This window comes from Chrysemys picta, chromosome 5, assembly GCF_011386835.1.
Source record: "Chrysemys picta bellii isolate R12L10 chromosome 5, ASM1138683v2, whole genome shotgun sequence".
NCBI lineage: Eukaryota > Metazoa > Chordata > Testudines > Emydidae > Chrysemys > Chrysemys picta.
Window position 1 is genome coordinate 101842727 of NC_088795.1, and position 15254 is coordinate 101857980.

General features: G+C 38.5%; 1 protein-coding gene across 3 annotated transcripts in view; it reads left to right on the forward strand.

Moving 5' to 3' along the window:
* Nucleotides 1-15254, forward strand: part of ARAP2 (ArfGAP with RhoGAP domain, ankyrin repeat and PH domain 2) — a 205577-nt gene that overhangs the window by 102203 nt on the left and 88120 nt on the right. For all 3 annotated transcript variants that reach the window (XM_024106718.3, XM_065596990.1, XM_005286388.4), the window contains 4 exons: nt 8868-9012; nt 12032-12134; nt 12778-12976; nt 15117-15180. In XM_024106718.3, the coding sequence (XP_023962486.2) occupies nt 8868-9012; nt 12032-12134; nt 12778-12976; nt 15117-15180 (511 nt within the window). The remainder of the gene's footprint in view (nt 1-8867; nt 9013-12031; nt 12135-12777; nt 12977-15116; nt 15181-15254) is intronic.

Genomic DNA, 15254 nt, shown 5'->3' on the forward strand with positions numbered 1-15254 from the left:
ATTGCTTGAGTTGCTACAATTTTCCCTCTTGACCTCTAGAAAGCCAATGTGCTGCATACAGCCTTAGTGGCTGTCACAGTACCGTGGCATCCCTATGCTCTTTGAGCACCCAGAGCATTGTTCAGTTTCAGCACAGTGGAGCCATCCCCTCTCCAAGTTTTGCAGCAGCAGCATCCTTATCCCAGCCCACCACAGAACAGTGAAGGGGAGTAAATGGAGGCAGTAGCCCAAGGGAAATTTACTACCTACCTGGATAGAATTGAGAGTTGGTGACTGGGAGCTGCTGGAGCCTTCCGGAAATTGGAGGCTGAGGGAGCTGGAGAAACCTCTGAACAGTGGGATGGAGGGGAGTCATGGACCCGGGGGCTACATTTTTGGTATGCGATCATTTTATTCAGAGACACAAGATGGGTGAGGTAATAGCTTTTTTTGGACCAACTTCTGTTGATGAGAGAGACAAGCTTTTGAGCTTACGCAGATCTCTCCTTCGGGTCTGGGAGACTTACTCAGAGTGTCCCTGCTAAATACAAGAGGGAAACGATTGTTTAACATAAGTAGTTGACACATGTTTCAAGGGACCATTCAAGGTGAAGAGGCCCATTGATACCCTTCCAGTGAGAGGGGAGGAAAGGGGCAGGAAGCATCTGGGGGAGTTGTTAGTGGGTTATAGATTGCTGTAATGAGCCATAAATCTAGTGTCTCTGTTTAGTCTATGATTTTTGGTGTCTAGCAGAGTAATGAATTTAAGCTGCTAGGCTGGCCTTTTAAAGGTGTTGTGTGGGTTTCCTTTGAGGATGAGGCCTGATAGGCCAGATATGGAGTGATCACTTTGTGAAAAGGTTATATGTTGTTTTTGTCTTTTATCATTTTTTCTGTGAGAGTTCATTTGAGAGCATAGGGATTGTCTGGGTTCATCCACATAGTTGCTATTGGGGCATTTAGTACACTGGATGAGGTATACCACATGTTGTACCCAGGGATACCCATGGATCTTGAAAGGTGTGTTGGGGGATGAAGGCTGATCGTTGTAGCAGTGAAGCTATGGCTACAGGTTTTGCATCCGTTGTCCTGGCAGGGTCTAGTGCCGCTTTGAGTTGATGTGTCCTGGTCTCTGGGGAGCTTGCTTCTGATGATGAGCTTGAAGAGGTTGAGGGGTTGGGGTTGTTTGAAAACTAGAAGAGGGGGTTCAGAAAGATTTCTTTTGGGATGGATCCCTATTGAGTATGAGTTGTACTTGTTTGATGATACCCATATAGGCTGCAGTGTGGGGTGCTATGTGACAGCTAAGGATGTGCGGTTATAACAGAATTTATTTCTGCTGATTTATCTTAAGTTATTTGGGTATTCCATTCCACTTCTCTGGTGGAAGGGGCTACAGAGAGTCCTGAGGCACCTTATAGACTAACAGAACTATTGGAGCATAAGCTTTCGTGGGTGAATACCCATTTCGTCAGACGCATGTAGTGGAAATTTCCAGAGGCAGGTATAAATATGCAGGCAAGAATCAGTCTAGAGATAACAAGGTTTATTCAATCAGGGAGGATGAGGCCCTCTTTTAGCAGTTGAGGTGTGAATACCAAGGGAGGAGACACTGCTTTTGTAGTTGGCTAACCATTCACGGTCTTTGTTTAATCCTGAGCTGATGGTGTCAAATTTGCAAATGAACTGAAATTCAGCAGTTTCTCTTTGAAGTCTGGTCCTGAAGTTTTTTTGCTACAGGATGGCTACCTTTAAATCTGTTATTCTGTGTTCAAGGAGGTTGAAGTGTTCTCCTACAGGTTTTTGTATATTGCCATTCCTAATATCTGACTTGTGTCCATTTATCCTTTTACGTAGTGATTGTCCCGTTTGGCCGATGTACATAGCAGTGGGGCATTGCTGGCACATGATGGCGTATATTACATTGGTGCATGTGCAGGTGAATGAACCGGTGATGTTGTGGCTGATCTTGTTAGGTCCTGTGATAATGTTGCTGGTGTAAATATGTGGGCAGAGTTGGCATCGAGGTTTGTTGCATGGATTGGTTCCTGAGTTAGAGTTACTATGGTGCGGTGTGTGGTTGCTGGTGAGAATATGCTTAAGGTTTGTGGGTTGTCTGTGGGTGAGGACTGGCCTGCCTCCCAAGGCCTGTAAAAGCGAGGGATCATTGTCCAGGATGGTTGTAGATCACTGATGATGTGTTGGAGAGGTTTTAGCTGAGGACCATGGGTGATGGCCAGTGGACTTCTGTTGGTTTCTTTCTTGGGCTTGTCTTGCAATAAGAGGCTTTTGGGTACACTTCTGGCTCTGTTGATTTGTTTTCTTATTCCCTCGTGTGGGTATCGTAGTTTTGAGAATGCTTGGTGAAGATCTTGTAGATGTTGGTCTCTGTCTGAGGGGTTGGAGCAAATGCAGTTGTACCTCAGTGCTTGGCTGTAGATGATGGATCGTGTGGTGTGTCTGGGATGGAAGCTGGAGGCATGATGGTAGGCATAGCGGTCGGTGGGTTTTTGGTATAGAGTGGTGTTAACGTGACCATCGCTTATTTGTACCGTGAAATGCACCACCCGTGTAGATTGGTCCAGGCTGAGTTTGATGGTGGGGTGGAAGCTGTTGAAATCGTGGTGGAATTCTTCCAGAGTCTCCTTCCCATGGGACCAGATGATGATGTCATCAATATAGCATAGATAGAGAAGGGGTGTGAGTGGATGAGAGCTGAGGAAGCATTCCAGGTCAGCCATAAAAATGTTGGCATATTGTGGGGCCATGCGGGTGCCCATAGTGGTGCCCCTGGTCAGGAGGTGTATATATAGTCACCAAATTTGAAATAATTGTGCGTGAGGATAAAGTCACAGAGCTCAGCAACCAGTTGTGCTGTGGCGTCATCAGGGATACTTTTCCTGACAGCTTGTATTCCATCTGTGTGTGGGATGTTTGTGTAGAGAGCCTCCACGTCCATGGTGGCTAGATGGTGTTTTCTGGAAGATCACCGATGCATTGTAGTTTTCTCAGGAAATCAGTGGTGTCACGGAGATAGCTGGGAGTGCTGGTGGCGTAGGGTCAGAGTAAAGAGTCCACATATCCGGACAGTCCTTCAGTGAGAGTGCCAATTCCAGAGATGATGGGGTAGTTCCAGATTTGTGGATCTTGGGTAGTAGATAGAATAACCTTGGTCGGGGCTCTAAGGGTATGTTGATTTGTTCCTGTGTTAGTGTAGGGAGTGTCCTGAGTAGATGGTGCAGTTTCTTAGTATATTCCTCAGTGGGATCTGAGGGAAGTGGCCTGTAGAATTTGGTATTGGAGAGTTGTCTGGCAGCCTCCTCCCTTGGTGTTCACGCCTCAACTGCTAGAAGACGACCTCATCCTCCCTGATTGAATTAACCTCATTATCTCTGTACTGATTCTTGCCTGCATATTTACACCTGCCTCTGGAATTTCCACTACATGAATCTGACAAAGTGAGTATTCACCCATGAAAGCTTATTGTCCAATACGTCTGTTAGTCTATAAGGTGCCACAGGACTCTTTGTCGCTTTTTACAGATCCAGACTAACACGGCTACCCCTCTTCTCTGGTGGAGTGCCCTTGTTTGGTGAAGGTGGTTTTAAGTGTGTTACGGTGTATATCCTGGATTTTCTCCTTGGAGCATATTCTGTGGTATCTGAATGCCTGGCTGTAGATAACAGATTTCTTGGTGTGTTTGCGGTGGTTACTGAATCTATGAAGGTAGGTGTGGTGATCCATGGTTTTCTTATATATAGTTGTCTGTAGGGTTCCATTGCTGAAGCTGATCATGGTGTCCAGGAAGTTGATGCTGGTGTGGGAATGTTCCAGAGAGAGTTTAATAGATGGGTAGTGTTTGTGATGGAAATCTCTGTGGGAGTTTGTCATCTGTTCAGAGGATGGAATTATCATCAATGTATCTCAAATATATTATTGGTTTTGTGGTGCATTTGCCGAGAAATTCTTCTTCAAGTAGGTCCATGAAGAGGTTGGCATATTGGGGAGCCATCCTAGTACCTGTGGCTGTTCCCATGGTTTGGCTGAGCAATCTGTTCCATCTTGTATTTAGCTGTGATATTTAGAGAAAGTTTTGCAGGCCTGAAGAAGAGCTCTGTGTGAGCTCAAAAGCTTGTCTTTCTCACCAACAGAAGTTGAATTTCGTCACTCACTTTGTCTGTCTAATATCTTGGGACTGACATGGCTATAACGCTGCATAGAACATTTTATTTATGCATATAAGGTTGAATTTTCAACTTGTAGTTGCACATTGTGGAATGTGCAGGGGGAGTTAAAAAACCAGAAGACAGACAAAATTCCATCACTGGTGCTTTAAAAAAAAAAAAAATTCTGAGTTTTGGGGATTCTGAATCATATTCTGATATTTTGGGCGTTGACACTAAAACAGTTTGAAACCAGGAATTCTTTGATAAAAGCTATTTCCAATACTGAATTATATTAAGTGTCACTTTTAATTCCAAAATGCAAATACCTATGTGATGGCTGCTATTTTGGCCAGCACACTAGGGATTGAACTAGGGACCTCCAAAGCTGAAGAGCCAATTTCTATAGCAGAAACTGTAACAGACTCTTATCCTCTAAGGATTGAGCACAGAGGGGAACTGATAACACACGTTCACCAGTATCAGAGGGGTAGCCGTGTTAGTCTGAATCTGTGAAAAGCAACAGAGGGTCCTGTGGCACCTTTAAGACTAACAGAAGTATTGGAGCATAAGCTTTCGTGGGTGAATGCCCACTTCATCAGACACATTCACCAGTGGGTTATACCAACATTTTCAAGGACCATATGTGAAATACAGGTCTGGATCCAGTCTTGAGCAGACCAGACATGGTGTTTGGATTTCTGTATGTGGAATAGCACAGTTCTATCCTTTTTTTCATGGCACTTCTATCCCTCTCACTGGCAGAGAAACAAGGATATCTTTGAAATCTGAGCTACAGGATTTTAAGGAAATAGATATTTTGTCAAATATGTTAAAATATGCCAATAATACAATGTATTATTAAAGGGATGTAGTGCATATTTCCATTCTTGAAGTTTTACAAAAGTTTTGCAACTTTAATTCACCTCTAATATAAAAGTACTACTTAGGTCCTTTAACAAAATAAATGTGTTTACAAGAAGAGAGACTGTGAGCATCACGCCAAAGTGTTCTGTAATGGCATCCACTACTGTGAATGAGAGCTTTATAAAGAGTAATTTTTCAGAGGAAGGTTATGCATTTAAAACCTTTTTGATTTTATTGTTCAACTAAACGAGAATTTTTACACCTATTTTTCTGACCAGCATGAAAATTCTGATAGATGGCTCTCTTCCTACCGAAAGTTCTGCTTCACTTTATTTTCACATATTATTTAGTTACTTGATTAAGAAAGTAAATAGCAAAGTCTTATTTTAGTGCTATGTGATGATGTTTTGGATTAGCAAGATTATGGAAATATACTTGAAATGTATCGAGAGATTCAGAATTTCCCAATAGTAATAATTACTGAAAATTCCCAAATGTTCCTCTCAGTCTTGGAAAAGCCCCAAACACTTCATTGAAATGCTTACTACCGGCATTTTACTTAAAGAAAAACACCATAATTGGAAAAGAAGCAGATTTTTTTTTCTACTTGCCTTCAGCCTCTGAAAAATTCCCTTGTAAATTTATACAGTATATGTTTGGTCTTGAGCCTTGATTATTTATTTGCAGTGATATAAAATTTGTAAGGCAAACTTTATAAAATTAATTGGTATCTAATTACACTTAAACTTAGTTTGCCTTCTTTTACTAAAATCACTAATATTAAAGTACTTACCAATGGAAAACAGAGGCACAGAGAGGCTAAGTGAACTGCTCAAGTTCATACAGGAAATCTGTGGTGGAGAAGGGAATTAAACCCAAGTGTCTCAAGTGCCGGGATAATGCCCTAATGACTGGACTATCCTTCATTCCATGAAAATGGTAGATTTGTGGATTAAATAAGTATGAATTAGTGGCTTTCTACTGTGTTTTAGATACAGGAGAAGATGGTAGGCCTGCTTTTTGTGTACTTATCATCTTATTACCAGCACTGACTTCAGCAGGGATGAACAGCATTTGGAGAAGTGTTTGTTTAGTTAACAGCTTTTAATAAGCAATGAGAAGAGCTCTCAAACATTGCTACTGTTCTGGTGCAATACATCAAAGAATAGTGTTTATTTGTTTTAGGGGAGAAAGAAAAGCTGGGTTATGGGTGTCTTCTAAAACATTTAGCATTCCGAAGCCATTCTCCGCAAGATTATAATGATTCAGCTAAAATTCTGGTCCTATTAGAGTTGAAAATCTCTTAAACTCTACACTGAAACTTGGAATTTTGCATAGACAGGCAATTGTTTAAAAATGAATGATCATACTCCTTTTTAAAACTGATTGTATTCAAAATTATATACCAAGTTGTGAAACTAAACTCACGCTGCGCTTCAGACAGTTACAAAATCTTTAAACTTGTCAATACATATTTTAAGTAATCGGATGTTTTCCTAGGTCCTGGTTATGAGAACTGATCTGTTTTTTTTTTTTCACTTTAGCTGCGTTTTACTATATAAGAAAGTGAAGACTGATAGCAGTGGGTGGCATAACCAAACAAAACTGTAGGCTAGTGATGTTTTTTTCCCCTCAGTTATCTTATATGTGTGTCAGCTATGTCCTGTATGAACATTCCTATTCTAGGGCCAGTTAAATGGAATAAGAACAGGAGTACTTGTGGCACCTTAGAGACTAACAAATTTATTAGAATATAAGCTTTCATGGGCTACAGCCCACTTCTTCGGATGCATATAGAATGGAACAGATATATCTCCTCAATATATGTTCCATTCTATATGCATCTGAAGAAGTGGGCTGTAGCCCACGAAAGCTTATGCTTTAATAAATTTGTTAGTCTCTAAGGTGCCACCAGTACTCCTGTTCTTTTTGCGGATACAGACTAACACGGCTATTACTCAGAAACCTGTCATTAAATGGAATAAGTTGTGGTGAGGACATATGTTCATTGTGAAGAACTTAAAACCAAGTCCTATGAGGAGCTAAATGTTCTCAACTTTCACCTGCAGATTATTTTTACCCTGAGGTTACTTCTGTCTACATTTTTAGTGTTTCTCATTTAATGCTTGTCCTGGATAGGACCGCTGAGCCTAATAATAACAAATTCTTGCTTTACCTATTCAAACCACTGTACAGACATTAATTAAAACACAAAGCTATTGTATGGTCCTGATGTCTGTGCCCACTGGAGAAAATTACCTGAGCATATATCCTCATTAGCCAATTGGATCACAGTTGTTGGCAGAGCCAGTTTATGAAATGGAACAATCCAAGAACAGGGTTTTTTTTTCTACAGCCTACATGCAAAATTACAAGGCTAAGAAGGTTCTGCAAATCCAGCAATATGGCTTATCTCTTAGGACCTGATCCTGTGCAATACTGAGTCCTTTAACTCTCCTAGTGGAACGTAAGAAGCATTCCTAAGATTACCTAGAAATATATAGAGGGACACAAAGTTTATAATATGTTATCTCTTAAACAGTGTATGTTTTTTAGGTTTCTGAAAGGTAGGAAACATCCAATTTTAATAAATGTTTCCAATAATGCTGTAAATTGCTTAAGTGATCTATTTAATAAATAAATGTATATGGTAGCTTATGGGTATTCCTATCTATGCTTTGGTAATTAATTCAGGATAAAATGTGGATTAACTCAACCTCTTATAAATGCGATGTATTGTTAACATTACTATATTGCCACATGTTCACAGAATTGTATTCAAATAAATATCATCTAACCTCAGCCAGAAACTGTTCCTAGTACATTTATCCTCCAGACACAAACATTTGTCTGTGTCACTTAAAACCTCCTTAACATTGTATTTGTTAAAGAACTGTTGAACATGAGCTCTTCTAACACCAGCATAGTTACAGTGTATATACAATATACCCCACTGTAAATGACTCCATTGAATTCCATGGAGTTTCACGGTTGTGAGCGAATGGAGAATCAGGCTCATAATACATAACCCACTCTCGTTCCTGCCCTCCTAAAACACAAGGCAAACTAAAAATTGTGTTTGATTAATGAAACGATCTTTCATGTGTTCTCTGATTTGACAGCATGAGTTGCTAGTCTTCTGGGAGCAAATTTTTCACGTTTTCTTGATCACTTAAAATAATAAAACTTTTGACACCTGTTTTTCTTGTTGTGTTCTGTAGTCTGCAATGCATATACATTTTGGACAGTACAACCATTCATGTTTTTCCTAGAATCTTTGAAAGGTTTAGATTGTTTTCCTTCGCCTTATGAGATTGAGTGGGCACTGTAGCATCACCTTACAGTGGAAAATGGATTAACTCTGTGTTGGCCTCTATTTCCGGTGTTCATGGAAAAAATAGCAGCACCTTTTCTCTGTTGTATGCTATGATTCAACTGTTCATTTTGCAATCAACTGTTGTCAAGATACATTATTCCTGAAACTTTCAATGTTTCTAACTTAAGGTTTTTTTAATTCTATATCTTATGGTTCTGTAACACCAAACAAACCAAATTCAGTATTAAATTTAAAAAGCAGCAAAGAGAAACTTGTAAAGCAACTTGATATCTGTACTTCTAATACTCAGAAAATTTAAAATGAGTGCATTATGCTCACAAATATCTGGTTGAAGTACCATACATTAATATTCTTTCTTTAGGGTTTTGCTATATGAGGTATAGGTATTGCTGTATGAGCGCTACAGGTGCAATCCCAGCCCTATGGAAATCAGTGGAGAAGTCATTCCTATAGCTATGTATCTTATATAATATTAATGATTGTAGTATCCTGTGACATACTGAATGTCTTTTTAACCACAGACTGCAATAAAAGGTGGTGTACTTTGGAAAGTGGCTTCTTGAGTTACTATGAAAATGATAAAACAACCACTCCTACTGGTATGATTGACATCAGTGAAGTTATCTGTCTTGTGGTGCACAAAGAAGATTCCTTTTTAAATACAGGGTAGGTTCCAAAATTAGTCATTCAAAATAAATGAAGACATTTTCTAGCCTTTGTCCTAAGAAGTGACAACGTGTTCACTATTGCTTCACATGTTCCTAGACTCTTACAAAAGAGCTGAGCTGTTTTATGTGGGTGACAAGAAATAACTAAGTGGTCTTTGGCGATTTTTTTTTATTAGTAGACAATAAAAATGTTATGCAGGGTAACTTTGAAAGGGCAGCATAAATTAAAGTAAGGAAGTCCACATTTTCTGTAAAAGGAATTTATCTTTAATATACAAATTGCTAAATGATGATAAATTGAAACATTCATTTCGGAGACTGACTTCTCCCCCAGGCCAAAACATTTGGCTTGTGCCTTTCTTCCTGCAAATAAAGGAGGGCAGTTCAGAGATGTCCAACAGTCTCTAGGGTTTGATCATGTATCTTCCAACCCAGGGCTCACTTCTTCTGAAATGAACCTCACAGCATGACTATTGAAAAGTTAAGTAATTTCTGAACAGGATGTACTTTCCAGTATAATAGATACTGTCCTAGCTACTTACAAGACTTCCACTCTATTGATTTATGCAAGAGTCTGGACACACATCTCCTTCAGGTGTCAACTCAGAGAGTGAACAGTCTAGGAAGCCAGGCATTCTTGATCTTCTGGATTTCTTACACCGTAGGTTAAAACTACGTATCGACACATCTCTGTGTCAAACACCATCATCAATGCAGGCTCATCTAAATCTCTGGTAAATGTCTCTACGATATTGGGTTTCCTTAAGGAAACATATATTCAAGTGAGCAATCAGGCCTAACTTCCCTACTTTGGATCTACTCACAGTGCTACAAGTTGACGTGAACCATCCATTCAAATCAATGGCATATATAACTCCCTTAATTCCTTTTTCTAAAGCTCTGCTTCCTGGTCACAACTACATTTTCAAAAAGTGTCTTCAAAATCTGTGTCTTGGAAAACGTGACCTTTACTGGGAGACTCTGTTGCCTAGTGGATAGAGCCCTGGACTTGGACTCGAGAGATGTGGGCTCTATTCCTGGCTCTGCTACTGGTCTGCTGTGTGACCTTAGGCAAGTCACTACCCTTCTCTGTGCTTCAGTTTCCTCATCTATAAAATTAAGCTAATGATGCTGAACTCTGCTATAAAACACTTTGAGATCTACAGATGGAAAGGGTTTGATAAGAGCGGAGTGTTCGCATAATGGATGGACTAAATGAACCCTTTAAGGTGCCTTCCACCCCTACATTTTTATGATTCTATTTATTATTTATTGTTCTGTGAGGACAAGAATGGTCACATGGTTTAGGTTCTAAACTTGGATTTGGGGAATACATATGCACTTTCCAGCTCTGTCAAAAGACATCTTGTGCAATTCGGTTCCCATCCTAGTGAATAGGGATGATATTTCTGCCCTGCTTCTGTTGTATTTGAGATTTTCAGAAAGCACAGTGATGGGAACATACATGTATCTAGACTGACAGTAGAACTGGTCGAAATCATTTCAAAGGTTAGGGGGAGGAGGGAGAAATTTTTTCCTGCTTTTTGACTGACAGAGATAGAAAAGGTAGTCCATTGTACTCCAGAGTCTTTCACCACTTCTTGCCCTAGATCTTAGGAAATCATTCTTCCCTCATTTTGCCCAAAGCCTTAACACATAGGAAAAAAACACATCATGCAATACAGTGAAATCTTGGCTTCATTGAAGTCAATGGCATAACACCCGTGGACTTCAGTGGTGCCAGAATTTCACCTTAGATGTGTGAAGAGAAATTAAAGGATACCTTAACGAGAAAAACTCCCTCATCATCTTTATCTAAAACATCCAAAACCTCCAGAGGAAGTGCCAGTAGTATTGTATTATGTGAAGCCACAGACACACTGATTCCAAAAAAGAATCAAAACCCATTCAGCAAGTTTCAGGACAGTATCCTGGACAGAAAGGACATTGACACCCACAAAGGAAATCTGTAAAGCTGACACCTGTTGATGCATGAACACATTCATAAACTGCTACAGGCTTGGCCTTCTTTTTTTTGCAGAAGCATTGTTTGGCAGGAAGGTGCTCAACGAGGCCCAAAATAAATAAATACTACTATTACTACTAATAATCTCTCCCTAATTAATTCTACCTTACCAATTGTATCTGCCTGGGTGGAAGGTCTAGAGTTGAAAACTTCTTGCCTCATTTCCTTTCTGGGAATGATATTTCCTCCAGTCCACCCAACCTGAGAAGTTTGTTGGGTGACTATATGATGGCCTATTTCATTTCACGTCTGTTCTTAATGGAGTGGAATAAGTTGTTACTGTTGAGATGCTTAGCCTACTAATAATACGAATTTCCATGTAACTTTGGAAGTGCTCACTTGGAATGAGGGTGGAGGGCCATGAACAATCTGCAAAGCTTGTAGACAAATCTGAACTGCCTCCAGTATTTGCAAGAAGAGTCACAACCCAAATGTGCTGGACTGGGGGAGAAATCTTGGCTAGGAATTCAGGCTGATTTTCTTTGATAATGGCAGCATCATTATTTTTATGTTACAATTAGCAAAATGTGAATTTTGATTAGCCAACCTTTAAAATATTGGGTATGTTTTAATATTAGTAAGGAATCATTTGCAACATCCTTTTCAGTGGGTAAACAGTCTGTTTATATTCAACAAGCATAATATGTTTTAAATGTATTGCAACAATGATTTGTCCTGAAATTACATAAAATTTCAAGATCAAATAAGTCTTCCAATGAAATTTTCATTTCAACTTAATTCAAAGCCCAATATGCAATGCCTTCACAAAATGTATTGACCTAAAAAGTACTGTAAACCATCCTGCTATGACTGCATAATATAAACGGTTTTATGGTATTAGCTACTTTATATATGTAACATTAAAAGAAAAATGCAGATGGATTTCCATAGGAATGAGAGTATGAGAGAGAGAGAAAGAGAAAAAAAATTGAGCTCTTGGCTATTTCATATTATCCTAAATACAACTTTTTTATTCTCTTGCTTGCTTTAGGGCCATTTTTACCTTTGAAATCTACTTACTGACAGAACGTGTTATTCTATTTGGCACTGAAACCGCACATTCACAGAGAAAATGGACCTGGGCAATAGCCAAGGTAATGCTGATGATGATTATCTGTGCAAGTTAGGCCAAGAGCCTTTACATAAGATCTAAAGTGGCATTGTTAGCTTAGAATCGTCTGGGAAACCGTTCTTTAATGTAAGTTGATGAATACTGAGCTATCTGGTGTGCAAAGGCTTTCTGTGCAGCGAAGAAAATATCTACTGTAATGTAGATGTGTATTGAGATAATGCAATGAAACACAAGGAGAATTGGTATGCAACATTCTAACACTGACCTTAAGAATACGGTTGTATATGTGCTAGTGTCTCAGTAGGTGTTAGTATCAATGGATACTGATCCATGCAATAGGAGCTTACATCAACTGAGCAGTATGGCTACAATTATGCTTCTCACATATTTTCTACTGAAATAAAACAAGGTACATAAAGGTTACATTACTTATACTAAAAATAGATCATTGACTTTGCAAGCTTAAAGAGACCAGAATTGGAAAAATGTACTATTCCTGATTTTACATTTGGTCTTAGGATTTAACGTATGTATTTATTTTTTATCCTTATTAAGGGGTTCAATATCTATCTATATTGTCACCTCATCCCCATTTAATACATATGCATTATTATTTTGTGTATGTATAACTTTGGTATTTGCAGTGGCTTATTTTTTCTCGGCAGCATTTTGTTCCCTTCGTGGCTGAATGTTTGTTAAAGAGAGACTATGATCTGATTGGCCAGCTGTACTACAAAGATTGCCATAATCTTGATCAGTGGAGAAAAGGCTGGTTTGCTATAGATAAGTCAAGTCTACATTTTTGTCTTGAAATGGAGAATGCTCAAGAGGATTCAATACATCTAAGGAGACTGCAGGAGCTAAGTAAGATTTCAGAGAATATTTGAAATGTATAGCATGTGTTCTAAGAAACTTATTCTGATCCTCGCTTTTGGGAATATCTGTATAACATTAAAATCATGAATGTCAAGGAATTCAATGCACACATCCCATTGCATGCACCAAATGCCATCCCCATCCACTCTCATACTGTACTGTCTATCTATATCTGTTTCTCTCTTTCCATTGGTTGCCCAGATTAAAGCAATTTTCATAGCATCATAGTAAACCAAGTCTGGTCTAGCTATAGTGGAATCTTTCTTACAAGAGTGCAGGATCATAGAATAATATGTGACCTATTGGGTCTGTTGTCTTTTTTTCCTGTCAATACAGAAACATTCAGTGTGTATTCTTGAGACGATTGACTGTTCTAGTTTAGAAGTATGCAAATTTACTGGAAAATAATAGTCCTCTTGGGAAAACTATTTCACCATCTAGTGTTTTTCACTCTTCTGTTACTTTAGTATCAAATTTTCCTTTGCTCAATTTCATGATGCGAGGAAGATAGGAATATATGTATTTAATACATTCTATAGTAGATTACACTGTGCTCCATAATGGAGTAATTAGATTTTGGAGCCCTCTTTAGTTTTATAATTTAATTATACAGAGCAGGGCAGCATGGAATATAGGGCGGGGGGGGGAAAGGTTAGAAATTATGCTTTTCATAAATTTTATTATCTCTTTATATATAGTTCTTCATACATGCTATTATTCTTATCTATTTGTAGCTCTATCCATCTGCACAGCTATTATATATGAGACTGTTCTGCACTTCAAGCAAGAAGTAACTTAAAAGCCAGCAGACCTCTTGGCCTCCTTTAATTTCCCCATCAGTACTGTGAAAGGCATCTATTTCTTCATGAATTCACATACCCCTGGCTCTCGTTTAATCTTTGGAATACTTTCTGAGCTTGACTTACAGTTGTCAGGTTGTGGTCATCAAAATCTGAAACAATTGCATTGGGATTAGTTATGAGAATTCAGAATTTCAGGTTTTTTTGGCTATGCATTTGCCTGTGCAAGGATGCATGTTGGCCTAATTTTTGAATATTGGTCCTTTGGCAAGTAGTATTGCTTCGATTCTGATGATGGAATGGACATCGTGTAATACTAGTCACATAATTCCTTCTGAATTCCTAGGTACCCAGACTGTCCATCCTCCTTAGATTCTGACTTTTCAATTGCCAAAAAGTAAGGGTCTTTCCAACTAATGAAGAAATTGAATTATATACTGGTCACTGAAGTTTGCAAAATAATGGCTCTTCAGAGTCACTCGCCACTTTTTCTCCCATCTTCCATGTGTTCAAGCAACAGTGAATTTAAATGAGGTATTGTGTATATGTGACACAAAAACGGAAGCTACTGGCATTTGATTCATGCACCAGGATACGCTTATTGAACTTGATTGAAATTCAAAATTTTGCTGTCTCTTGAGGTAGGTGGCAACATGAAGATATTCCACAGACTCTTTGAAAGAGATTACCTATTCAGAGAGCCCAGTTTGTAGATAGACACAACAATGCTTCAACTGAGTTTTACCTATCCAAGCTTTTACTGATTAGATAATACTGCTTATAAAAATATAGTGGAGTATGTATATACTTGATACGTATACTTTATATAGGCGGGTGTCTATGTACATATGTATACTTACGTACACCTATATAGACACACACAATATAAATCAACATAATCAAGAGTGGAAATGGTCTTCACACTACACTAATTAGTTTTCCTCCCTAATATGATATTGTAAATATTCACAGCCATTGGAATGCAAGCAAGCTGACAGGTTCAAGAATCCAGTTTACTTATGCACCTGTACAGTATTGTAACATGCTTTTTTTCCAGGTCAAGGTTAATTTGATACAGCAAAACAGTGAGGTGGGAGTTGCAATAAAAATTTGCTTATTTTTACTTGGTTATTATTCAGGTTGTTTTTCTTGATATACTTTTGGATCTATTGTAATTTATTTTTATGCTTTAATAATTTGCCATATGTTCACTTGTTCAAAATGCATGCTAAATCTAAAACATTTTGATGAGCTTCATGTTCCTTTGGTCATTTAAAATTTGTTGCACATATTTCCAAGAGGAAAATGTCATTATGTTTTGTTTTCAGCAATCAGCAGTGTGATTCAAAATGGAGAAAAAATAGATGTCTTGCTGCTTGTTGAAAAAGGAAGGTAAAGTGTTCATTTGTATATTATCAATTTTAAAACTTTAGTAGATGTGGTCTGATTTTTAGGCTGATTGGGTT